General features: G+C 44.2%; 1 protein-coding gene across 4 annotated transcripts; it reads right to left on the reverse strand.

Annotated features, from left to right (window-relative positions):
• Positions 1–392: 392 nt before the first annotated feature.
• LOC129147620 (uncharacterized) lies at positions 393–26,735 on the reverse strand. 4 transcript variants are annotated; one of them, XM_054710380.1, is made up of 6 exons: positions 26,593–26,734; positions 6,140–6,216; positions 3,298–4,035; positions 2,776–2,983; positions 2,523–2,625; positions 789–968 (listed from the first exon to the last, which is right to left on the reverse strand). In XM_054710380.1, the coding sequence occupies exons 3-6, from the start codon at positions 3,633–3,635 to the stop codon at positions 853–855; spliced, it is 765 nt and encodes a 254-aa protein (XP_054566355.1). In that variant the 5' UTR covers positions 3,636–4,035; positions 6,140–6,216; positions 26,593–26,734; the 3' UTR covers positions 789–852. The 4 variants fall into 4 exon arrangements, with proteins under 4 accessions (XP_054566357.1, XP_054566355.1, XP_054566356.1 ...); XM_054710381.1 differs by having other exon boundaries at positions 26,408–26,734; XM_054710383.1 differs by having other exon boundaries at positions 886–968; positions 2,523–2,653; positions 26,593–26,735.
• Between the last annotated feature and the right edge of the window lie 394 nt (positions 26,736–27,129).

The following is a 27,129-nucleotide window of genomic DNA, read 5'->3' on the forward strand; positions in this document are numbered from 1 at the left end:
TGAAATGCTGAAAGGTATTCTTTAAGAAGAGGAAGAAGAAAAAAAAGTAAAGATAAAAATTATGAACAACAAATACATATCTATCAACAAGTGAATCTAAAAATCAAGTGAATTAAAAATCTGAGGAACAGAATAAACTAGTGAATATAATAGAATCAGGGGCATAGAAAGGGAGTGGACTGATAATTCTCAGGGGATAAGGGGTGTGGGGAGTGCGGGAAGAGACTGGACAAAAACCGTATACCTATGGTTGAGGACAGTGCGGGGGACGGTAAGGGCAGATGGTGGGGTGGGAACCGGGTGGAGGGGAGCTATGGGGGGAAAAAGGAGAAAAAATTGTAATAATCTGAAAATAAAGATTTTTTCAATTTAAAAAAAAAAGAAATCTCACCTGATTGTTTTCCAAATACAAAGTTTCTTCCCCAACTACCAATTTTAGCTTTGAGGCTTGAGCCAGATACCTAATATCTTGGTTTAGTTGTCTGAAATTGGGGAAGGATTTTGCTTCAGAGTCTGACATATCCTAAGTACTACATACGGACATTGTCACCAAGGTCTTCTCAGACATCTCATGACCCTGTCCCTCACTCCTTGTGTCCGAGAAACATTTATCCTCTCTGATTCCTTGACCTCTCCCACAGTACTCTCATGCCCCTCTTAGTGTTGAGCACTTAATCTTTTTTCTCTTTTTCCCCTCAGAAACAAGAAGCAAATCTTTTTAAGTTCTCAGGAGTTTTAATGACGAAGTGTAAGGGAAGGTGAGAACCCATGTTGTTAGCGAGCTCTGGGAATCACAGCGTCACTTAGGTGGAGGGATCTCCTTGACAGTGGGGATTCTGGTCACATCCTTCTCTACTGGACACACTCACTGAAGTCAGGGAGACATCTCTCCACACCTGGATCATCTTCACAGTATTTGGCGGGAGTCGATGGGAAAATGTGTAACATTGACGGCCATTTATCTTTATCTGGAAGGGAAAATGTATCATAAATACAGTATGCCATCAACAAACTTACCGTCTTTCTTTCTACTTCTGCCCTATAGACACACCATCCACCCAGAAACTCTCCATCACACTTCAAAAGCCAGTAGATGTGCTTCGTTTTATAACCTATATTTTGCGACTATTTCGGACAGTTGTTCACTCTATTTTCTGTGATTTTCTTATTCCTCCACTGAAGTGCTACCACTTTCTGTTGTATTGTCTATGTCTGCCAGGCCTTCTCTCTAGCTTAGAAGATTCTCGTGAGTAGGAACTGTGTCTCATGAATCCTGAGTGTCTGTATCCTTTCTTTTTGTTTTTTTTTAAATCCTCACATGAGGATATTTTTCCATTGCTTTTTAGACAGAGTAGAAGTGGAGAGGGGAGAGAGGGAAAGAAACATCGATGCGAGGGAGACATATCAGGGCCAGGGATCATACTTGCATCCCAGGTGTGTTCCCTTGACTGGAATTGAACCCAGGACCCTTTAGTCTAAGGGCTGACGCTCTATCCACTGAGCCAAACCGGCTAGGGCTTCAGTGTTCTTAAAGAGGTAGAATTGTACCTATGATTTTAAATGAGGATAATTTAAATCAGCTTATAAGCATATGAAAAGATACCTGGCTTCAATCATAATAAGATGTTAATTTTTTGCTTGTCCATTTAGAAAGGTCAGAATTTTTAAATATATACTTTATTTAAAAATTGCTATGGAAAAAAGTCAACTTTTGCTTAGATTTTCAAATTTAAATTGCACACACTTTTCCAACCAGCTATTCCATATTTCTGAATTTGTTCTTTCATATAAGCATTGGGAGGTTGATAATGAGAAAAATGTTATATAGAATGCAGCTTCATTCATGAGAGCAAAATATGGAAACCACCTAAATGTGCATGAATAAGTGTCAAATTAAATTGTTCTGAGAATGCTTCTATTGGAATATTAGGTGAACATTAAATAATGTGGGGACATCACAGGTAGAATGATTTCTCTAATACAATTTTTATTATTTTTTATTATCATTTTTTAAAAATCCTCACCTGAGGATATTTTTCAATTGACTTTTAAAGAAAGTGGAAGAGAGAGGGAAAGACAGAGAGAAATATCTATGTGAGAGAAACACATCAACTGGTTGCCTCCTGCACATGCCCTGACCAGATATGTGCCCTAGGACCTGAACAGAACCCGGGACCCTTTGGTCTGCAGGCCGATGCTCTATCCACTATGTCAAACCAGCTAGGGCATGTAACATACATTTTTTGACAACAAATAAACTCTAATCTTCAATGTGTGATTTCTAGAAATACTTATAACATCATTTATTTAAAAAGAAATAAAAGCAGATAAAGATACATGATGATAGATAGCTAGATAGCTAGATGGATGATAGACTTGTATAAGCATATAATATCTCTGGAAGGAGCATAAAGGGACTAGTAACTGTTGTTCTGGAGGGAGAAACTGGGCTTGGGATGTAGAAAACACTCAATTTTAAACTAATTATAATTATTTGTATGCATATTTTAACAATCTCTTACCTGAAAACTGACAGAATGATAGCACTGGTAGAAAACATGGCTGCAAGTGAAGACGGAGGACATTTTCCACCGTGGAGAATAAGGCATGTGTGCTGATCTTGACCTGAGCTTGGCAGTACAAGCAGAGGGTGCTGTGTGATGAGAGGGGCAGGAGATGAACCACAAGTGACTCTGGGGGCCAGGCCAGGGAGAGCTGTGTCCTCCTCTGAGAGCCCTTAGAGCCCATGTAGTGGATGCTCCTGGGTACACTCACCTGGTACTCATTCTGAAGCACCGAGATGCACAGCTCAAATGGTTGGCCATCCACAAAAGGCATACCTTCGTACTTCTCTGATTTCCAGTCCCCACACTGACGGCTGTTCATCACCACACAGTTGCCAAAGTACACTCGGAAACAGAAGGCGATGTCAGAGTCCTCTTTAGTTCCAGTGTGGAAATCCACCTGCAGTTCTGGGCTCATGCTGAAGGCAAAGCACACAGCATGTGGAGCAGGACCCTTCCTCATGGGGGCCCACATTCGACACACACATACACCCTTCCCAACTCCCCCTGGGGGAAGGAAGGCCTTCCTGGGTGACACTGCAGTACATGTCCCTGTGGGGTGCTTCAGCTTGTCCTGCCCAGGCTGGGGAGATGCCTCATCTCTTAGCCCAGGACTCACACCGAGCAGCAGTCATTGGCCTGGGGCTACTTTTCATGCCCAGGAAATACTGCTTGATAACAAACCTCAGCTCCAATGCCTGAGTGACCCCAGCCCCCAGACTTCAACACTTACCCACAGACATGCAGGTGTTTAATCCTGTAGGTGTTTAATCCTGGCACCGGATGGGTCTCCAGGAACTGCAACTGCATTGTGCTACCATTATGCCAAGTACACATTTCAGTATCACTCGTGCATGAATTGATCTCCAAAGCTTCAATAACCTCTTTTAATTTTTTCTCCAACTGCAGTTCAGTTTGGGTGTGTTTTGCTTCCGTGTCTTCTAATTCGCTAATTCGGTCCTCCGTTTCTCCTAGTCTACTGTTGAAACTTTCCAAGGTGTTTTTTATTGCAGCTATATCACTTTTTATTTCTTCTTGGTTCTTACATAAGTTATTGATTTTTTCATCCATCTGGTTTATGAACTGTATGACCCTTATTCTGAATTATTTTTCTGATGTATTGCATGCCTCCGTTTTACTTAGCTGCTTTTCTGGCGATTCCTCTTTTTCTTTCCTTTGGGGGTTTCTTTGTCTACCATTTTTGCTCTCACCGAAGGATCTAGATGTCGAGTCGTGTAGGGGCTGCACCTTGGCTGTCAGTGGCTCCTCGGGTGGTGGCTGCTCCTCGGGTGGTCACAGCAGCAACTGCTCCTCAGTTGGGGGCGTCTCCTCTGGTGGGCGCTGTTCGCAGCAGTGGTGGCTCCTCTGGCTGGCGGGGGCAGGCTGCTTGGGCAGCTGCTGCTCCTCAGACGGGAGCGGGCTGCTCGTGAGTTGCTGCTCCTTGGATGGGGGCGGGCTGCTCATGGGGCTGCTGCTCACAAACCAAAAAAATAAAATAAGATCCTAGGAATAAACTTAACTAAGGAGGTAAAAGACCTGAACTCGAAAAACTACAGGATACTGAGAAAAGGGATAGAGGAAGACATAAACAAATGGAAGAACATACTGTGCTCATGGATTGGTAGAATCAATATCATTAAAATATCCATACTACCCAAAGAAATCTATAGATTCAATGCAATCTCCCTTAACCTTTTGCACTTGGATGTCGAGTGTGACTCGACACGGTTAGCATCGGTAGCTAGAGATTAAAATTACTCTTTGAATGTATCAATAACTTGAAATATTAAAAAATCCAAATAAATAAGTTTGTATGAAAAGAAACTCCAGTTTTTTATTCTACTGCCGCGCTTTGTAAAATCTGGGGTATTTAAAAAATTAAATCCCGAATAGAATAAAGGAATCGAGAAAAAAGCAAGCGAGTGCAAAGGGTTAAAATACCAATGGCATATTTCACAGACCTAGAAAAAACTCTCCAAAAATTCATCTGGAATAAAAAAAGACTCCGAATAGCTGCAGCAATCCTGAGAAAGAAGAACAAAGTAGGTGGGATCTCAATACCAGATTTCAAGCTGTATTACAAAGCCACTGTTCTCAAAACTGCCTGGTACTAGCACAAGAAGAGACATATAGATCAATGGAATAGAATAGAGAACCCAGAAATCGACCCAAACCACTATGCTCAATTAATATTTAACAAAGGAGGCAAGAGCATACGATGGATTCAAGACAGTCTCTTCAATAAATGGTGTTGGGAAAATTGGACAGATACATGCAAAAAAATGAAACTAGACCACCAACTTACACCATACACAAAAATAAACTCAAAATAAATAAAAGACTTAACCATAAGACAGGAAACCATAAAAATCTTAGAGGAATCCATAGGCAGCAAAATCTCAGACATATGCCAAAGCAATTTCTTCACCAATACAGCTCCTAGGGTAATGGAAACTAAAGAGAAAATAAACAAATGGGACTACATCTAAATAAAAAGCTTTTGCACAGCAAAAGAAACCATCAGCAAAACAACAAAAAAGCCCACTACATGGGAGAACATATTTGCCAATGTTATCTCCAACATTTACAGGGAACTCACACAACTTAACAAAAGGAAGATAAACAACCCAATTTAAAAAATGGGCAACAGACCTAAATAGATACTTTCTGAACGAAGATATAAGGAAGGCCAAGAGACATATGAAAACATACTCAAAGTCACTAATCATCCAAGAGATGCAAATCAAAACGACAATGAGGTACCATCTCACACCTGTCAGAATGGCTGTCATCAACAAATCAACAGACAACAAGTGTTGGCGAGGATGTGGAGAAAAAGGAACCCTCGTGCAACTGCTGGTGGGAATGCAGACTGGTGCAGCCACTGTGGAGAACAGTATGGAGTTTCCTCAAAAAACTAAAAATGGAACTCCCATTTGACCCAGTGATCCCACTTCTAGGAATATATCCCAAGAAACTAGAAACACCAACCAGAAAGGATATATGCACCCCTATGTTCATAGCAGCACAATTTACCATAGCTAAGATTTGGAAACAGCCTTAGTGCCCATCAGCAGATGAGTAGATTAAAAAACTGTGGTATATCTACACAATGAAATACTATGCTGTGGTAAAAAATAAGGAATTCTTACCATTTGCAACAGCATGAATGGAACTAGAGAACATTATGCTAAGCAAAATAAGCCAGTCAGAGAAAGATAATTATCACATGATCTCACTCATTTATGGAATATAATGAACAACATAAAGTGATGAACAAAAAGAGTTCCAGAGATAGAGAAGCATCGATCAGACTGTCAAACATCAGAGGGAAGGTAGGGGAGGGTTGGGGTAAGGGGGAGAGGTCAACCAAAGGATTTGTATGCATGCATATAAGCCTAACCAATGGATACAGACACCAGGGGGGTGAGGGCATGAGTGGGGGTTCGGGGGGGGGGGCAGTGGGGAGATAAGGACACATATGTAACACCTTAATCAATAAAGAAAAAATAGAAAACAAAAAAATAAATAACCTCACGTCTTCATTTTCCCACCATAGGCTACAGAGTACTCACATGAAAGACATGGCAGGTGTCCCTTTGATTGTCACTGAAGAACCAATGTTCAAGGATGCAAGTTCTGTGTATGGGACCTGCCATGGGAGAAGAGAGTGGATGAGAGGGACAAAGCCAGGTGTGGTCTCCCCTCCTACAACACCCAGTGGCAAAGCAGGATAAACATCAAAGGACAAACTCTGAGGGCCCCCTCCTCCCCACCTCATCACAGTCAGGACTCTGTGTCCGTGAAGAAATGAGAGAATTGTCATTGAAAGCAAGCTTTCAAGAACCAGGCTTCCTGGATTCTAATTTTGCCTCTTACTAGCAGTGAGACCGTAGATCTATTACTTGAATGCTCCTTGCCTTCGTCTCCTCAGTAGAAGGAGGATTATCAGAAATTCCTACTTCAGAGGGAGCTCTCAGTAACACATGAGCTAATAGATGTAAAACTTTTAACCTGATCACTGGTATGCATAGGGTCTAAAGAGGGGTGACCTAGCAGAAGGAAAGGGCCCTTTCTGAAGTTCCACCCTCTGATCATTTCCTATCTGAAACTCTAAAGACAAGACAAAACTATAAAACTATAAATATTCACTCCAATGAAAAACATTTGTTAAAAGAGTGGGCAATGATAATGGAAAAGGAGACGCCCGTGTGTGGGCTATATATGCATAGGAATTTTCAAGGACATGCATGTTCTTTCAGGAACATGCACAAGTCACTGAGGACACAGCCAGTACCTGCACACAGGGTGGGGGACAGTAATTGAAGAAATTAATTAAAGAAATCTACACATTGTCCATTGGTATCTACTGTTAGCTTTGTCTTGACTGAGGTTGATTTTGTTCCTTCCATTTTCAGGTGATCCATTCTCTGAAACCAATTCCCACAACCACCTTCCCCAGAGAGCCAGGATCTGGTTCACCTTTTGTTGTTGTTGTTGTTGTTGTTAGGACAAAGGAAGGACTGGCTGGGGGAGGAGACCTGAGGCAGGAGCAGGGGTCACCGTGTGCTGACCTAGACAGGAGATCCTGTGCCCCACAGTCTGAGTTCACCTCCCCCAGGCTTCTTGAGAAGGGGCATCTGAGGACTGACTCATTCTGCTCTCATTAATGCTCAGGGAGGAGTCCTGGGAAACCCACTCTCCCCAAGACCTCCAGTTCTGCCAACCAGGAACCACAATGATACACATGGAAAGACACAGAGTTACCTAAACAGTCACTACCTGTTAAGCACTGCTTTTGCTGTATCCCTTAAGTTTTAGTATGTCTTCATTTCTATTTTATCTCAAAGTATTTTCTAATTTCTCTTTTTAATTTCTTCTTTGATCCATTGGTACTGAAGAGAATACCAAACAGATCATACTTTCCACATACCTGTGAATTCCCTAAATTACTTCATTGATATTTAAATTCATTCCATTGTCATCAGAGAACATATATTGCATTATCTCTATCCTTTTAAATTATCAAGGTTTGTTTTATGGCATAGCATATGGTTTACCCTGGAGAATGTTCCATATGCATTTGAGAATGCATATTCTGGTGTTCTAATGATATCTGTTAGATCTGTTTGGTTTATAGTGTTGTTCAAGTCTTCTACTTCCTTATTGACCTGCTGCCTAATTTTTCTATCCATTATTGAAAGTTCCAAAATATTATTGTTGAACTAGTGGCCTGGAGCACGGATGCGTGCACATTGAAAGAAAATTAATTAGAAGAAAGATTCATGCAGTAATTACATTACTGCAAAAAATTGCATGTCAAAATAGTATATATAATAGAGTATTATAAAATTAAAACACACATGTGATTGGCACCAGTGAGAGTTTTATATGTATCAGGCATGCATGAGTCAAGGTCTATTTTTAAACTAGTGGCCCGGTGCACAAAATTCATGCACGGGGGGGGGGTCCCCTCGGCCCAGATTGTGAGAGGGCGTAGGCGAGGTTGAGGGACCCCACCAGTGATGATCAGGGCCTGGGAGGGACATGGGAGGTTGGCCAGCCAGGGAGGGACCGTGGGAGGGCTCCAGGGCGTGTCTGTCCCGTCTAGCTCAGTCCCAATCAGCCGGACCCCAGCAGCAAGCTAACCTACTGGTCAGAGCGTCTGCCCCCCTGGTGGTCAGTGCACGAAATAGTGAGCGGTTGAGTGGCCTTAGCATATCATTAGCATATTACACTTTGATTGGTTGAATGGACAACTGGATGACCGGACACTTAACATATTAGACTTTTATTATATAGGATTGCCAGTGTGCATCATAAGTACTGGCTGGTCAGTCGGTGGGACAGTTGATGAATAAATCGCGATGTGGTTCACACTGAATGTCAACAAAAACAATCAAATTCACGACTGACAATGACAGATCGAAACACACATGTGCGATTGGTGCCATCGAGAGCTTTATCTATATCGCGCATGCGCAAGTCACCAGTTTATTTCTACTTGCCAGTGCTTGTTATATGTACTGGCCAGTTGTTTGGACTGTCAGTCACTTAGCCTTTTATATATATAGATTGTGTATTTTTCCCTTCAATTCTGTCAGTAGTTGGTTCATGTATTTTGGGGCCCTTTTGTTATGTGCATGTGTGTGTAATTACTATATCTTTCTGATAAATTGATCCTATTATAAAATGTCTCTAGTTACTTTTAGTGACACTTTTTGCTTTAAAATCTATTTTGTCTGATATGACTATAGCTACTAGAGCTTTCTTGTGGTTGCCATTTGCATAATATGCCCTTTTCACTTTATTACTTTCAATCTACCCATATCTCCTATAGATAAAAATGAGTAAAGTATGTCTCCTGTAGACAGCCTATTATTGAATCTTGAGGGATTTTGTTTTCTGACAATTTTTGCCTTTTGATTGGACTGTTTAATCCATTCACTTTTAACGTTAGTATTGATATATTTAGATTTACATCATTTCACTTATTTTCTATGTGTCTCATGATTTTTTTGCACCTCTATTTTTCCTTTACTGCATTTTCCAAAGTAGCACTTAAATTTCCTTACTAACTTTATTTCATTAATTTTTTTTATTTCCTTAGGGCTTATCATATACATCTTAACTAATCAGAATGACCTTAAGATTTATACTAATTTAATTCCAGGGAATACAGAAAAATTGCTCCTATATAGATAGACTACCTTATCCATTTTGTTGTATTATTGTTATACACATTAAATCTACAAATATTACCATGAATTCATTATTATAGAAAGTTATAATTATTACTTTATTATATTTTACGTTTTTTAAAGTGGCTGACAGAAAAAATAAGAGAATATATACTTACAGCTTTTGTTATATTAACCTTATCACTTCTGGTTCTCTTTATTTGTTCTAGTTTATTTCAAGTTACCCTCTGGAGTCATCTCTGTAGCTAGATACAGCTTTGCTCCAACATACTTTCTTTGTGCTATTAGTGGTAATTATACTACAATTCTGTATATTATAGGCCCAACAAAATGTATATGTATGTTTGTATACATTTATTTATTTAATCCTCACCAGAGGACATGCTTAGAGAGAAGAAGGGAGAGAAACATTGATGAGAGAGAAACATCAGTGGGTTACCTTCCATACATGCCCCAACCAGAGATCGAACCCACAACCCAGGTATGTGCCCTGACCAGGAATTGAACCAGCAACCTTTCAATGCACAGGACAACATTCAAACAACTGATCCACTCTGCCAGGCAATACCATTGTTTCTTAAAATAATTTTTTGGCTTCTTTCTTGTTCCTCTCCTTTTGGCATTCCCATCACATGTATGTTGTTTTTCTTAATGGTGCCCTGCATTTCTCTGGGGCTCTGTTCAGTTGTGTCTATTAATTTCCTTTCCATTCTTTAGATTGTATAATATCTTTTGACAAGTGTGCTAATTCTTTCTTCTGTCAGTTCAAATCTACTACTGAGCCTCTCTAGGGAATTTTTCATTTCAGTTATGGTACATTCCAGCTCCAGATTTCATTTGCTTCTATTTTATAATGCCTAACTTTTTATTGATATTTGCAATTTGACAAGTCATTATTATACCTTTCTTTTATTTTTAAATCGTTATTACTTTTAGTTGTTTGAACATATTTATAGTGACTGCTTTGAAAGCTTTGTTTGTTGCCTTCTTTTTCCCAGAGTAGGGGTGATACTTTCCTGTCTTACTGAACCCATACCACATCTCCTTCATAACCGGCACTGTCCAATAGAACATTTGAAAGTTCTATTGAAAGTTCTAGATAGACATGTACTATTTCTGCACTGTCCAATGTGATAGACATTTGGCTACTGAGCACTTAAAATGTGGCTAGTGTAACTGTGGAAATACATTTCAAACTTATATTTTAATTAATTTAAATTTAAGTAGCCACATGTGATTAATGGCTATCTTCTTGGACAATGCTGTTCTAGACCAAGCTCAGAGAACCCAACTCTCTAGAATCCCCTATTTAAGTGTTCCTGAACCTGCGTCCAGTTACCTGTGTGGGTCTCTCCCCAGTCAATCTTGCACCCTATAACCAAAGTAGGTCATGCTGGTGTGCATACCTGTAGGCCCAAGGAGCGGACAAGAAATGATTTTGGGAGATGGATCAAGCTCCAACATGCAGATTAGGGTGGTCACATATATGCATGGATGACTCCTAAAGGGTTCAATAGGTAGATAGAAATGGGAAGAGAAGGGTATGGTCCAGGACCCACAAATGTAGGAATGGTTTGACTGGCAAATCCATTTCTTACTGATGTGGTGGCTACATGTGTGTGATTTAAAGTTTTCCCACTATCAGGATAGAGTCCAATCTCTGCTCATGACATACAAAGTCTTGTACAATCTTCTGACCATCTCTCTGACCACATCTCCTGCCATCCTCTTTCTCAATGTCAGCTCCAGCCACATTGACCTTGTTGCTTGAGCTAGCAGGCCAAGTTGCAGAGGAGTATGTTGGAGGGGACTTGATTTGCCCTGCATTTAAAGCCATTTTTATTAGCAAATTACAGAAATGCCTGTGATGGGGAAGTGAGTGAAGTGATGGGGGTTGGAGTGGACAGCTAGTATCAGAAACGAGGAGGCAACTGCAGCCTCCCAGAAGTAAGGAGGGAAGTGTCTGCTTATATAAGAAAGCTGGAGGCAGTTCTGAAGAGTTGTGGTTGAAGGAACCATCAATCAGGTACCCTGAACAGGTGGAAGCTGGGCTACTCTCTGAGGAAGGCTGTGCTCAGAGCTCCAGTTACCAGCATAGAGAATTCATCTATCAAAGATGATGCCAGAGGGGAGGGAGCGGAGAAGGCAGAGGCCTGAGTCAGCGGAAAAAGTATAGCTACTTTTCAGAGCACCTGAGGTGACTGCAGAGCCACTAGAAGGGGAGCTGGAGAGCAGTAGTAATATCTAACTCAGTGGTTCTCAAAGTGGGGTCCCCTAGACTAGCAGCATTAGCTTGACCGTGGAACTTGTTAGAAATTCAGATTCCCAGCTTTCCTTCATGAGAAGCAGAAATTGGGGGAGGGGGGTGAGAGAGGGGAGGTCCCAGAGGTGATTCTAAGGTTATTCTAATATCCAACCAAGGTTGGGAACCCTGGATCTAACTTTAATGAACATGGACTATGTGCCACACATTATTCTGAGTGATTCACCTTGCTAAAGTCATTGGTTCAGATATCATAGAAAATACATCATTTTACAGATGGGAAATGGTAAGCAGGATAAGTTAAGCAACTTACCTAAAACCAGAGAGCCAGACAGAGGTAGAGATGAAAAGTGAACCTCAAGCTTGTGCTCTTACCTGCTGCAGTGATGCTCCAACTTTAGCACGTAGCCCAGCAACGCTTCTTAAAACACACTTGCTGGAACCTATTCTGAATTTGTGATTCACTTAAAGCTGGGTCCAAGAATTTGCATTTCTCACAAGGCCCCAGGTAATGCTGATGTTCCTGGTCCAGATCCCACATATGAGAACCGCTGTACTATGTTATACTGTCTTTTCCACATGAGGAATTAGTCCAGCAAATGGGAATGTTGATGGGTCTGGGTTTTTCTGTTTTGTTTTTTGAGAAAGTCCATGTGTATAGATACCTTCTAGCTGCAAATGACAGAAAAACCAACCGAAACTGACTGAAGGGAAATATATATTTGTAAGCTCATCTGTTGAAACAGGTAAGTTTCTCTTCAGGCACAGCTGGACCCAGGGTTGAGGAGGTAGAATTCTTTTAGTCTCTTCATCTCTCAACTCTGCCTTCCTTTCTGTATTGTCTTTGCTGTCAGGCAAGCTTGCCCCTCACAGTAGCGCCTTAGCAGGTTTGACATTAGATTCTACCCTTCCTTACTATCTCAGCATAAGCCCACCCAGGCTCTCATTGGCCAGGACCCTTGGGTCACAGTATCATTTCTGAACAATCACTGTGGTCAGTGAGATGGAAGATTCTCATTAGTCGGGCCTGGGTTATGGGCTAATCCCTAGAGAGTCAGCAGGTGGATTCAGAGCAACACACAGACCAAAAGTGTGTGTGTGTGTCGTGGGGGGGGGGGCGGGGGGAGGATTGGGATGCTGTAACCAATAAATGGAATAGATGTTGGAAAGGCCAATATAACCCATGTTCACTACACCACCCTCAAAGGACAGAGCCCCAGAAACCAAAATGTATACCCACTCATTAAAATCGCATAAGATGGGCCCAAGCATAGCAATCATGGTAAAAGAAAAAACCTGGAGGTTGATGTATTTTATTATCTCCTTTACATACAGTAGAGAATCAGGCAAAAATAATCAATGTGCTAGCAGTTAGCATGGCGGTTACCCCTGGAGTATGGGGTGTACCAGTATCTATTGCAGCATAAGAAGCCTCTCTAAATTTACTGACATGTAACAATAACTCTGCTGTAGCCAGTTTGGCTTAGTGCATAGAGCGTTGGCCTGGTGACTGGAGGGTCCCACGTTCGATTCCAGCCAAGGGCACATGCCCGGGTTGCAGGCTCAATCCCCAGGAGGGGGGCGTACAGGAGGCAGCCGAACAATGATTCTTTCTCATCATTGATGTTTCTCTCTCTCTCCCCTCTCCCTTCCTCTCTGAAATCAATAAAAATATATTAAATAAATAAATAAATAAAACAATGCTAATTAAACACTATTATCACTCAAGTTTCTGGGATTTGGGTGAGCTCAGACAGATGATTTCCTCTTGGACTTTCTCATGCAGTTACAGCAGATGGTGGCTGGAGCTGGGGTCATCTTGAAGGCTTCCTCAGTCACATCTGGCAGTTGATTCTGGCTATTGGCCAAAATGCTCATCCATTAAGTATCCACATGGTCAGGGCTTCCTCACAGCACAGCAGCTGAGTTCCAAAGGTGAGCATTTCCAGAAAAAACAGGCAGAAGCCATACTGTCTTTTGTGACTCAGCCTCGGATGTCATTTTTGCCATACTGCCCGGGATCAAGAGGAGTGGTCACAGACTCCCATCTTTTTTTTTTTTTTTTTTAATCCTCACCCCAGGATATTTTTTTCATTGATTTTTAGAGTGGAAGGGAGGGGTGAGGGGGAGGGGGAGAGGAGAGAAAAACATGGATGTGAGAGAAACACATCTTGGTTGCCTCCACACACACCCCGACCGGGGGTGGGAAACAAACCCTCAACCCCAGTACATGCCTTTGAATGGGAGTTGAACCCCAGACTCTTGGTTGGGTGGGCCAACACTCTAATCACTGAGCCACACCAGCCAGGGACAGACTCCACCTTTTGATGTGAGAGTGCCATGAAGAAGAGACTGTGGAATGGGTGACGGTCATTTTGGGAAACTACAATATGCCGCGGGGAGGTAATGACTAGGAGGGGGCATGAAGAGGACTTTGGGGCTACTCATGTTCTGTTTCTTTATCTGGATGCCGCTTACAACCAGATGCACAATGTTTTAAACTATTCCACAATGTCATTTCTGGGATCTCTGCACAGGAAAGCCCAGACTTATTTATCCTTCACATCTTAGCTTTACTATCCTCTCCTCCAGAAAACCACTCGTTACACCCCAGACTCCCTCAGGACCTTGGGGAAGGCACACTGTCCTGTTTATGAGCCCCCCAGCACTCCAGATCAGAAGTCCTCAAACCTTTTTGACCACATATGTTTGCATGCCTAAACAATGTTTGCTTGTGCTTGGTTTTGAGCTTTATAAAGAGTATCATCCTATATGGAGTCTTCTGAAAAAGGGAAATCTCAGAATGGGAATAATATCAAAATCTGTGTTGGACTAACAACAGATGATATAAATTATCCAAAAAAAAAATCCCCCTCAGAAATGTGCCATTGGCAGAAGAGTAACTGCGCTCAGAGACTGGTGAGATCCACCACATGCCTGCTGCACACCCAGCCAAACAGTGAAAGCAGCTCCAAATGCTACCATGGTGGCAGGGCTCATCAAACAAGCCTCGAGGTGAGGCCGGCTTCACGGTCCATGTCAAGAGCTGTGAAATGTGCAGGACCCACGTCTTCCTCAGCCTTTCTTAACTCAGTGAGTAAACCTGGCTCTGTGCCACGTTCTGGTGACAGTGATGACCAAAACAGACTCTGTCCCCATCCTCATGGATTTACCCATCTACAGAGAGAGACAGACATACAGATGCCGACACCACAGATGGTCAGGGTTGAGAAGAGGGAAACCCAAAGCCTGTTGGAAGCCCGGAACAAACACCTGACACACCCTGGGGATCGAGGAGGGCTTCCCGAGACCTGAGAGAGGTGTGGCATTATCTGTGAGAAGGAAGTTGTGAGAAAGAGGGAAAAGTATGTACAAATGCTTGGAGGTAAAAAGGAGTCTGGAGTGTTCTAGACCAGCACTAGCCAATAGAAATAGGATGCTGAAACCGGTTTGGCTCAGTGGATAGAGCGTCAGCCTGCGGACTGAAAGGTCCCAGGTTCGATTCCGGTCAAGGGCATGTACCTTGGTTTTGGGCACATCCCCAGTAGGGGGTGTGCAAGAGGCAGCTGATCGATGTTTCTAACTCTATCTCTCTCTCTTCCTCTCTGTAAAAAATCAATAAAATATATTTTTAAAAAAAAAAAAAAAAAAAGAAATAGGAGCCACCAATGTAATTTTGAATTTTCTAGTAGGCACATGAAAAAACACACACACGTTAATTTTAATAATGTTTTATTTAATTCGATATATCCAAAATATTACCATATTAACATGTGATCAATATAAAAATTGAGATACTTTACATTCTTTTCTGTAGTAGTCTTTGAAATCCGATGGGTATGTCACACTTGAAGGACACCTCAATTCACACTAGCCACATTTCAAGTGCTCACCAGTCACATGGGACTGGCTGCTGGACTGAACAGCACAGCAAGACCCTTGCTGCTCCAAACACTGGCATGACTTGGGAGCTTATTAGAAATGCAGAATCTCAGGCCTCTCCCCAGACCCACTGACTCACAATCTGCAGTTTAGCAAGATCCCAGGGAATTTGTATGCACATTAGTTTGAAGAAAATAAAATGGGTCCAGTTCTGCCTAAAACATTCTGTGGCTTCCTATTTCCCTCATGACAAAAGCGCAGCTATTGACCTTGGCAATCACTCATTCATTCATCACTGTTACTGAGCACCTAGTGAGTGCCAGGCCCTGCACTGGGTGATGCTGGGGACACAGGAGGGATGAAGACAGACCTGATACCTACCCTCATGGAGCTCTCAGGCAATTAATATAGATAAGTATCCAAATCCCTATTTCATTCTGACCATCATAAACATAATGTAAAGTGTGCGAGGAGTATTTCAGGTGGCCTGACCTGGTTTTGAGTGGAGGGGGCATCCCGAAAATAACCCAAATACATAAAGAGAGCATGATTAGGGCAAAAGGCCATGAGCAGATTAAATGTCCCACTGCAGGCGAGGAGCCTGCCAAGCAGCACCAGCCTGTCCATGGTCACTGAGAAGGATCGTTTTCAGGCTTCAGAGCAACGGGGATCAACGCCTGAAGGACAGGGTTCCCGGAAACAAGCCAGGGACGGAGCCAGGTGATAGGATCACACAGATCTGTCTGCATTTGGAAAATGAGGGCGAGGGAAGGCGGTCAGTTTGCCAGCAGGGGGAGGACTTGGGGCAAGGAATTGTAGGTTTCCTTTTCTCTAAAGAAAATGTCTTTTAATAAAACATGTGGATTTGCATTAAAATAACTGAGCGGAGGAGAAAAAGTGTGCAGGATATATATGGAACAAGAATTGCCATATGCTGGTAATTGTCAAAGCTGGGTGATGGGGACATAGGCCTTCATTAGACTTCTCTCTGCTTTTGTGTGGTTTTGAAATTTTCCCTAAAAAAATAGTTAAAAGTGTTCTTCTTTACAAATAATTGGGGATGTTGAAAAGAGATTTTTAGCAGCTGGAGAAGTAAGCTCTTCTTCCCCAAAGAAGAAACTGCAATATCAGAAATGTGAACATCTCCTTTAAGAATGGCATCCAGGAGGAAGGCGGTTAAAGGCACAGACAATGGAACCAACCAAGACTCTTGGGTTCTATTCCTAGGACTGCCACTTACTAGCTATGGAACCTGAAGCGTTTGATTTAAGCTCTAAATGCCTCTCACGAAACACTGGGAAAGGAATAGTAGCTGCCTCCTAAAGCCTGTGTGAGGATTACTAAATCAATCCATGGAATGGGCTTGGAACAGGCCGGGCATGAAAAAGGCGTCAGGTAGATATGGGCAGTTATCATTAAAGCACATGCTAGCCAGATTTAAAACCACAAAATGTCTCAAAGTGGGTGCATTCACAGTTAGTTGCCTTACCCTAAATTCACTCTCCCAATAGTCACTGACATCGTAGCAGAAGACAAAGATTCTCCCAACATCAAAGATTCCTCTACATATACAAAATCCTTTTATATAACTCAGTTGTTCCCAATGCTTGTAAGACATTATTCAGACAAATTACACAAGTCACATTTACAGTGATAATTATGAAAATTCATGGCAGAAAATCCCCTCAGTGGATGTGACTCAAAAGGAAGCTTACAAGCGCTCCTTCAAAGTACATTCCAGCACTCTCACCTTCTAGCACTCGGTTACAGTGTGTACAGACAACAAACCGCTACGCTCTTCTTGCCTCTGTAGAATTTTTAAATAAAATGATTCCTAAAAGGCTTTTTCTCTTAAACTCAAACACATGACATTTTTTTTTCTTATTTAAATTTTCTCCCACAACAGCTATTGGTGTTATATTAGTGATCAATGAACACATGTTCATTGAGGGGAATATCTGTAATACTGTCAGCAATAAATAAAAACATGTTCATTGCAAAAATTGTTTTAAAGTAAAGCTACCCCACACACCAACTTCCAACACTCAGTAATAACCACTGGTTACACTGTATTCATCATCCTTACAGATGGTGATGTCTGGGGACTGTTTCAAAATAACATGAGTGGGAAGAAAGTGGGTGGGCAGGGCTGGTTGAGCTGAAGACTGTTGGGGCTGGGTGAAGACCTATGTAGAGACCTAGGTGAGCACATTGGTCATGTTCAAGAAAACAAAGAAGTTCAGTGGGTCTAGAGCTTAGGCAGTCAGAGTGACAGGCTGAGATGGTGATGGTCAGGGGCCAGATCACACCAAGCCTTCAGTACCAGGAGGTAGGACCTTATCCTAAGGACACTGGAGAAACATGGAACGTATTGAAGCAGGAGGGCATGATTAGATTTGTGTTTCACAAATATCCTTCTCACTGCCAAGTGGGGGTGGGTTACAGGGAGAGATGGGAAGCCAGAGGCCAAGGAGGAGGGCAGGCAGAGACAAGGTGGGAGGACAGGATGTGGCCAAGGTGGGACCATGACGGCCAGAAGGGGGCAGATGGGAGCCATCCAGGAGTCCTAGTGGACAATCTGTGGAGGCTGATGGGTAGGGCTGGGGGCGGTGGGTATGGGGAAGGAGGCATCAAAGATGAAGCCCAGTGCTCTCTGAGAGCCTGGAGTAAGCCCTGAGATAGAGACTGAGAGGAATAGGTTTGCAATTTGGGATATAGTGCGTGTTAAGGACCCAGAGATCACCCAGGCTGAAGGGGAAAGGGAATGGTGCCCTCATGAGGCCACTCACAACTGGGGCCCAGGGAAGATGCAGGGGTTTAGGGCAGAGTGGGCATCGCCAGCACAGAGACAGCAAACCAACCATAAAAGAGATTAAGATGGCCCAGGGCTGGGAGTTGAGAAGAGCTTCCCCACATTTAAGGGATCAGCGAAAACAGGAACTTCTTGTCAAGAAGCAAGACATAGGAAGAAAATCAGGGGAAAGCAGTGTCAGAGAAACCAAAGGGAGAGTGTTTTGTAGAAGGGAACGGCTAACGCTGCCAGTTTTTGCCAAGACGGTCAATAAGTGAGCCTAAAAAAGTGCCCACTGAGCCAAGTTTCTTATTGTCAGAGAAAGAAGTTACAAAGAAAGCAAGGAGGGAAGGTGAGAATGAACCTTTTAGGGCTGGATTAGAGTCAGAAATATCAGTATTGCCCTAGTCGGTTTGGCTCAGTGGACTGAAGGGTTCAGAGTTCGTTTCCGGTCAAGGGCATGTACTTTGGTTGCAGGCTTGATCCCCTGTTTGGAGCACATGCGGGAGGCAACCCAATCGATGTGTCTCTCTCACACCAATATTTCTCTCTATCTCTCCCCCTCCCTTTCATTCTCTCTGAAAATCAATAGAAAAATGTCCTCAGGTGAAGATTAACCTATATATATATACACACAGATAGCAATATCTATCTATACATACACACACAGAAATACAGATGTGTGTGCATACCTGGGTTTGAACACATACGCATATTTCCTAGCTCTGTCAGCTAAGAGGGACTAGAAACAGTGACACCCCAGTAGCAATGACCGTACTCAGTGCCCAGACCTTGGTTTCTAATACCTTTCTCCAATAAGAGGAACCTGGGCTCCCTGGAGAAATGGCTGATTCCAGGGCGGGGGCAGGGAAAATGCAAGATAAGCCTGAATCATCTTACAATGCCAGAGAGTAAGGAGGTAGGTACTCAAGAAAAAATAAATAAAGAACACAGGAACCAACCTGAAAGAGCCCCTATGGCCAAAACGGAAATAATTGGAGTGAAAAAATTAATTATGATAGTACTGGATTATACACAAAGAATAAATACCCATGAGTCCACACTGATAAAAATGAGTGATTATACAAATAAAATAAATGGGGTAGAAGAGACAAACCTTCCTGCAGAAGAATTCTAAATAGTAAATGTAGAAGAAAAGAGGGAAGTAGAAAATGAACACTCGAATACCACAGGAATAATTGTCTCAGGCAAGATCCATGATGAAGGCTAAAAACCATGGGTGGAACTTTGAGGAGAATCAGGACATTTGCACAGTCTCAAAGTATTTGTCCATACTTATTAGTTATGACAAATTCTTTTATATTTTTCCCTACTAGAACTGGAGCTTTATTCTCCTCCTTTTGAGTGTGGGCTGGATTTCGTTACTTGCTTCTAACAAACAATAGTAAGAAAAGGGAAAACCAGTAACATTATACGTAAGAAACCTGATAGACCCCGCCTTAAAGTAGTGATCCAGGTAGATATCAGCTGAGTGGCATTCTTCCCCAAACCTATAAACCCACTCTAACCATGAGAAAAATATTATAGAAACCCAGACTGAGGGGCAGTACACCTCAAAACTGTCAAGGTTATGAAAACCAAGGAAAGACCGAGAAACTGTCTCAGACTGGATGAGACCAAGGAGACATGGCGAATAAATGCAACATGGTGTCCTGGACTGGATCCTGGGACAGAAAAAGAACATTAGTGGAAAACGGGCAGAATATGAATAAAGTCTGGAGTTTAGTTAGAATACTAATCAGCATTAATTTCCTACTTTTGAAAAATGTACCATAAATATGTAAGATGTTAACTTCAGAGGAAGTTGGGTGCAGGGTATTGCAGGGTATATGGGAAATATTTTGTATTTTCTTTGCAACTTTTCTGTAAATCTAAAATTATTTAATGTAAAAAAAATTATTTAAGTATTTACTGACTTGGCTAAAAGTCATCACCTGTAGAGACCCAAACTCCCTTCATCTGACTCTTCAAATCTCACCTCCTGTGTTCTCTACTCCAGGAAGTCCTTCCTGATACCTTAGACTAGATCAAGTACTTCCTCTGGGCTCCAACAGCACCCTGTAACTCCCGCCATCCTGGCCCTCCCTGATCCCCGTCTGGTGAGGGGGTGTCTCCCCCACCTGACGGGTGCTCTCAGAGGGCAGGGTGGAGGCTGTCTCAGTCATCGCTGTGTCTCTCTCAAGTGAGGAGTGAAGAGTGTCTGTCTTCCTGACTACGATGGCAGGCAGAAGCTGTGTTGGATCCCCATCACTTCTCCCAACGTAACCCTAACCCTTCTGGGCTCAGAGCCTGCCAGAGCCCAACGTCCTCATCTCTCCTACCCCATTCACCCATCTGAGGTGACATAAACAACGTCTCACCCACCCACGTACCAAAACATCCACACACACACTCCTGCCCCCAATACACCAACCGTCAGAAACACTTGGTGACTATTTGAGGTGCCCAGTCCACAGCCCTTCCCAGCAGACACCCCTGCAGAAACCCCTCACCCCCCAGCTATAGCAGGTTGAGCAGAGCTTGAGAGCCAACCCCAGCAATCTGATTCTTATCCGGGGAAGTTGGAATGGGGACAGAGGAGCTGTGGGCACTGCACTGGAATGTCACATGGAGTCAGGGCAAGAGTGACCCAGGGCCAGCCCAGCTGCCTGCAAACAGAGGAAGCAGCAGATGCAGAGAGGCGAGACCACAGTGCCAGGGCCAGGAGGAGAGAAGAGTCACTGCCCCGTGTTCTGACTCTATCCTGTTCTCACGAGGCCCTTGTCCGTTTCTTTCCATCATCGCCCACCACCAATCCACTGTCTGTTCTGTTTTCAAAATGTATCCAGCCGAGCTGGTTTCGCTCAGTGGACAGAGCATTGGCCTGCGGACCAAAGGGCCCCGGGTTTGATCCCGGTCAAGGGCACATACCTTGGTTGCAGGCTCCTCTCTGGCCCAGGTCCTGGTCGGGGCTCATGCAGGAGGCAACCAGTTGATGTGTTTCTCTCACATGGATGTTTCTCTCTGTCTTTCCCACTCTCTCCATATCAATGAAAAAATGTCCTCGAGTGAGGATTAACAAGAACAACAACAACAAATGTATCCAGATGACTGTTCACTACTGTCCCTGCCCTCGTCCGGGCCACCATCACCTCTCACTTAGATTATGGCAGCAACCTCCTCATGGACCTCCCTGCCCTAACTCCCAGACCTGGTTTCCATCTATACTCCCTACCTTAGTGACCTCATCTGGGCCTTCATACCACAAAAATGCCAATGACTACCCAAATTACATCTCCAGTCCAGATTTCACCCCTGAATGCCAGATTCCTAGATTCCACTGCTTGCTCAGCAAGTCCCCTGGGATGCTTACTATATCCACGTCCACAGCCTCTCTTAGTCTTCCCCATTAGTTACTGGCATTCCCTCCTTCCTCTGCTAAGGCTAAAACCCTTGGTTGTTGATTCCTCTTTTTCACCCCACACCTATACCCCAAATCCTGCCTACTCATCCTTCAAATTATATCCAAAATCCAACCACACCTCCCACCTCTACTACTACTCCTCAAGCTAAGCCACCACTCTCTCTGGCTGGATTAGTGCAGTAGCCTCCTCACTGGAGTCCACTTCTATCCTTGTGTCCACGTGGCAGCCAGAGGAATCCTATTAGTATCACATCACTCTTCAGCTCAAAATGCTCTGATTTCTTCCTATCTCACTGAGAATCAAATTCAAGTCAGGATGGCTCATCCCTACTCCAGATGTTGTCAGCTGGGAGCTGGGCTAGATGGCATCACTCATGTCTAGCACATCAGCTAAAACGGGGGAACAGCTAGGGGCTGGCCGGGCCTCTTTCCACATTTCTCTCCAGCAGCGTAGCTGGATTTCTTTATACAGAAGCCCAGGGCTCCAACAGAGCGAAAGCACAAGCTGCCAGGCCTCTTAAAGGCCCAGGCCTCCCCAACTGCATCACTTTCACTACATCCTATTGGTAAAACAAGTCACAGGTCAGGCCGGATTAAAGGAGGAGGAGACCTCACCTTCTAATGGAAAAAAACCCAGCAAAGAATGGGTGGCCTTCATTAGCAGCAGCTATTTTAATCTCATAGTAACAGCCTCATCACTGGCCTCTACTTCAATCCATAATCCCCTATTGTCAATTCCCCACACAACAGCCTAAGAGATCTGTTAACATTTATAACTGCCCATGCCTCTTTCCACTATTTAAAATTCTTGCCCTAGTCAGTGTGGCTCAGTTGGTTGGGCATCATCCTATGTACCGAAGGTTGCCATTTGATCCTGGGTCAGGGCACATGCCAAAGTTTCGGGCTTGATCCCCGATAGGGAGCATGCAGAAGGCAGCTGATCGATGTCTCACTCTTACATGGAAGTTTCTCTTACACTCCCTCTCCCTTCTTCTTTCTCCAAAAATCAGTTAAAAATTAAAAAAAAAAAATTCTTTTACAGCTTCCCACTACACATGGGGTAAGGACACACACTCCTTACAGGATCTACGTGGTCTATCTCTTGTTCCCTGTCAGCTTCTAGGTTCCAACCATGTTACACACACACACACACACACACACACACACACACACACACACACACTCTTAATGGAGTTAATGCCTACTCCTTCAGATCACCTCAAACCTCACTTCTAGGGTCCAGACTAGATTTCCTGCCAAGTGCTCTTATAGCACTTCCTACCTTTCTCTGTAATTTCATATTGTGAGATTAGTTGATGAGCTGAACCCCCCACCCAAGAGCTCTTTGGGAGCAAGGAAACTATTTTGTTCTCGGCTGTCTTCCCAATGCTGAGCACAAAGCTGAGGCAGGATGAAAACATTTGCTGAATGTCTGAGACCTCAGAAAAATTTTAAGGCAGCTCCTTAAAGTTCTGTGGAAAGGGAACTGACAGAGTCTCTAGGATGCTGGGATCAGGATCTGAGCTCTGAAATCATCCACCCATCCATCCTATATAATAAAAGCCTAATATGCTAAATGTCCAATCGTCCATTCAAACAATCAAAGCGTAATATGCTAATGATATGCTAAGGATGCTCAACTGCTCACTATGACATGCGCTGACCACCAGGGGACAGATGCTCCAACTGGTAGGTTAGCTTGTTGCTGGGGTCTGGCAACCAGGACTGAGTGAGACGTGCCGGACACACCCTAGAGCCCTCCTGTGGCCCCTCCCCCTGGCCAGCCTCACCCCTGATCGGCCACCAACACCCCGATTGGGGACAGGGCCGGCCAACCAACCATGAGTGATGCCATTGGGGACAGACCACGACCCCTCCCTCTGGCCGGCACCACCCCCAATGGATCCCCATCGGGGTGGGCCGGCTGGACCCCACCCATGCACGAATTCGTGCACCGGGCCCCTAGTTCATTCAATAAAGAATTATTAAATCCCTACTATATGTCAAGGGCTCTTCTAAGTGTTGGAGATAAAGCATGAAATAGACAAGAGCTCCTGCCCTCATGAAGTACATGGTTTGGTGGGGATGGGGGGGGGGGGGGAAACAGACAATCCTATATAATAAAAGCATAATATGCTAAGTGTCCAGTTATCCAGTCGGCTGTTCAACCAATCAAGGAGTAATATGCTAATGCCACTCAACTGCTCGCTATGATGTGCACTGACCACCAGGGGGCAGATGCTCAACTCAGGAGCTGCCCCCTGGTGGTCAGTGTGCTCTCACAGGGGGATTGCTGCTTAGCCAGAAGCCCTGAGCCAGGCTCATGGCTGGCAAGCGCAGCAGTGGTGGCGGGAGCCTCTCCTGCCTTTGCAGCAGTGCTAAGGATGTCCGACTGACGGCTCCTGGACTGCAAGAGGGCGCAGACCAGGCTGAGCCACCACCCCCCCCGCCCCGAGTGCATGAATTTCGTGCACCGAGCCTCTAGTAAGAAATTATATGTGTTAAAGAGTGATATGATTAATGCTAAGGAAAGTTAATATACAAATGTTAGTGGTACAATTCTAGAAGGGTGGACAGGAAGATCTCAAGAAGAAGGTGACATCTGAGTAAAGACCTAAAGGAGGTGAAGGTGAGCCTTCACTCTCTGGGGAAGTGTCCCAGGTAAAGAGCACAGGTGGTACATTTATACCATGGGATACTATGCAGATGTGAAAAAGAAGGATCTCAGACCCTTTGAGACAACATGGAGGGACCTAGAGAGTATTATGCTAAGCAAAATAAGCCAGGATCTCACTTATCTGTGGAATCTAATGAACAAATAAAATTGACAAACAAAACAGATCCAGAGACATGGAAGCTTGCAACAGACTAACGATTCTCAGAGGGAAGGGGGGAGGGTATGATGGGAAAAGAATGAACTAGGGGCCCGATGCACAAAATTCGTGCAAGAGTAAGCCTTCCTTCCCCTAGCTGCTGGCACCGGCTTTCCTCTGGCACCCAGGACCCGAGCTTCCCTCACAGTCCCGGCTTTATCCGGAAGGTCGTCCGGAAGGACATCCGGTCTAATTAGCACATTATGCTTTTATTATTATAGATAGGCATAACCCATGGACACAGACAATAGTGCAGTGAAGGCCTGGGGAGGAGGGGGTCAATGAGGAGAACGGGTGACACCTGTAATACTCTCAACAATAAAGATAAACAAACAAAATAGCAAGTACAAAGGCTCTGAGGCCAGTGTGGCTGTAGCAGAGTGAGCAAGGAGGGATGAATAAACGATGTCAGAGCAGTAACATGGACAGGTCATGCAGGACTTTGCAGGTCATGGAGAAAACTTTGGCATTTACTTTCTGTGAGATGGAGGCACGGGAGGGTACTGAGCAGGAGAGGAACGTGACCTGACCCAGGTGTTCAGTGTCACTCTTGGTGCATGTGAGGAACAGACTGTGGGGAGCAGGGAGACCATTGAGAAGGCTGCCATGATGATCTAGGCCAGTGGTTGGCAAACTCATTAGTCAGCAGAGCCAAATATCAACAGTACAATGAATGACATTTCTTTTGAGAGCCGAAAACCGACTTCCGCGCATGGGCCACGAAGTTTCAATGGCACTGTACGTGCGCGCCCGCACTTGGTATTTTGTGGAAGAGCCACACTCAAGGGGCCAAAGAGCCGCATGTGGCTCTCGAGCCGCAGTTTGCCGACCACTGATCTAGGCAGATGATGAGAGTGGACAGGACTAGGGTGACAGCAATGGAGGTGGCAAGAAATTAACAGGTTCTGAATATACTTTGGAAGAATTTGCTGATGGACCGGACATGGATATAAAACAAATAGGGAACTCAAGAACAACTCCAAAGCGTTGGGTCTGAGCAACTACAAGGATGGAGGTGACATTTACTGAGAACAACCTTGGAAGAACAGATTTTTGGGGAAAAACCAGGAGTTCAATTTGGCCAAGATTACTCTCAAGATATCTCTAGATATTCAAGAGGCGATATCATGTAGGCAGTCAGTCAGCAGTCACAGGAGAGGTTCTCAGCTGGAAATAGAAATTTGAGATATGTTTCCAGGCTTAGCCATCCCAAATTCCTTACAGAATCCACAGGATTTGGCTCCTGCTAGTGACTAGAGACTCACCTTGCACCTGGCTAAGTCAATGGGTGACATACACACAAATCCTGAGCCCTCTACTTCCCAACTATGTGATCTTGGACAAGTTACTTAACTTTCCCTGCCTTCAGCAACCTCATTAGCAAAAGGGAGATCATACTGGTATTGGCCTCCTAGGACTATTCATTCAAAAAAAATTTAACTAAGCATCTAAAATATGCAGCCACTTGTCCTACGTGCTAGATATTCCTTTCCTGCCCCTCTCCACAATCTGTAAACCACACATCCAGCCTGTCACCCCACACTCTTCCCAGCTCCCTACCAAGACCCTTTCCTTGGTTCATCCCGATGATCCTGCCACAGACACCATCCTGGGCTCCCAGACCCAAGTCTCTTTCCCGTCAACTTACTGCCAGATGACAGCAAATAGGGCCTTCCCTTCTAGACATCCTCCCATGGCTCCTCATTGCCTTCAGGGAATCCCCAAATAGCCAACAAAATCTTCCGCGACCTAAGTCATACAGGACTTTCAATAAGATCTCCAAAACCAGGCCGTTTGTCATTGCTGCCTTTGTGCAAGCCATTCCACCGCACCGCAAGTACCCCTCCCCCGCCAACCCTATCATTAGGTCTCAGCTCAGGCAGCTTCTCCACTCCGGAACTTTCCCTACCCGTGCTTCCTCTGGGTTCCCTCGCGTTCAACGTTGCCGCCATTAGCGAATACACGCAGGTAAGTAACGGAGCCCTTGCTCACTCCTACTGACGGGGTCTTGCCCGCGTGCTGGGTGAGGTCCAACGTGCTGGGGCCGCTTCGGGCCTCGGCGCCTACCTCCTGCTCCAACTACGAACGTCTTACCTTCACGCTCTCCACGGTGAGCCTTCTGGCACCTGCCGCCAGCCTCAACAGAAAGCAACACCTGTGCACAGCACGGCCAAAAACACCCAATGACGGCCCTTTCCTTCTTCCTTTAGAGCTAGCGACAAGCATCCGGCTGTTTGTCTGACTGCTGATTGGCCGCCTGACACCCCGCCCCTAAACACGTGAGCGAAAAGAACTCTGGTCTTTGTAGTTCCCCGACGAAAAGTGGGACCCATGCTGATGCTGAGCTCCATTTCCCAGGAGGTACCCGCATCCCTGTGGTGGAAGACGATACCCTTTGCAACAGGAGGTTCTTGATTGGCCATTTGGGAGACAAAAGTTTCCCAAATGCCAAGGAAACAGGCCCACTTACCTGGAACCCCTGGGATTTTTTTTTGGCCTGAAAATCTCAAAACGTCTTGCTCCGCAATTGTTCCAAAGGGTACGACCAGACGTCGGGGGGAGGGGGGATAAGTCTGTACCCATTGTCTGCCTGTCAGTCCCCAGATGGCACTCATAAGTCCTATTACACGT

This window comes from Eptesicus fuscus, chromosome 21, assembly GCF_027574615.1.
Source record: "Eptesicus fuscus isolate TK198812 chromosome 21, DD_ASM_mEF_20220401, whole genome shotgun sequence".
NCBI lineage: Eukaryota > Metazoa > Chordata > Mammalia > Chiroptera > Vespertilionidae > Eptesicus > Eptesicus fuscus.

Excerpts from the sequence above, each read along its gene's own strand:
- LOC129147620 (XM_054710380.1), bottom strand. The coding sequence starts at position 3,635 with ATGGATGAAAAAATCAATAACTTATGTAAGAACCAAGAAGAAATAAAA. Across the intron at positions 2,626-2,775 it reads TGCTTCAGAATGAGTACCAG|GTCAAGATCAGCACACATGC; the intron begins GTGAGTGTACCC and ends TGCCAAGCTCAG. Across the intron at positions 969-2,522 it reads ATCATTCTGTCAGTTTTCAG|ATAAAGATAAATGGCCGTCA; the intron begins GTAAGAGATTGT and ends TTTCCCTTCCAG.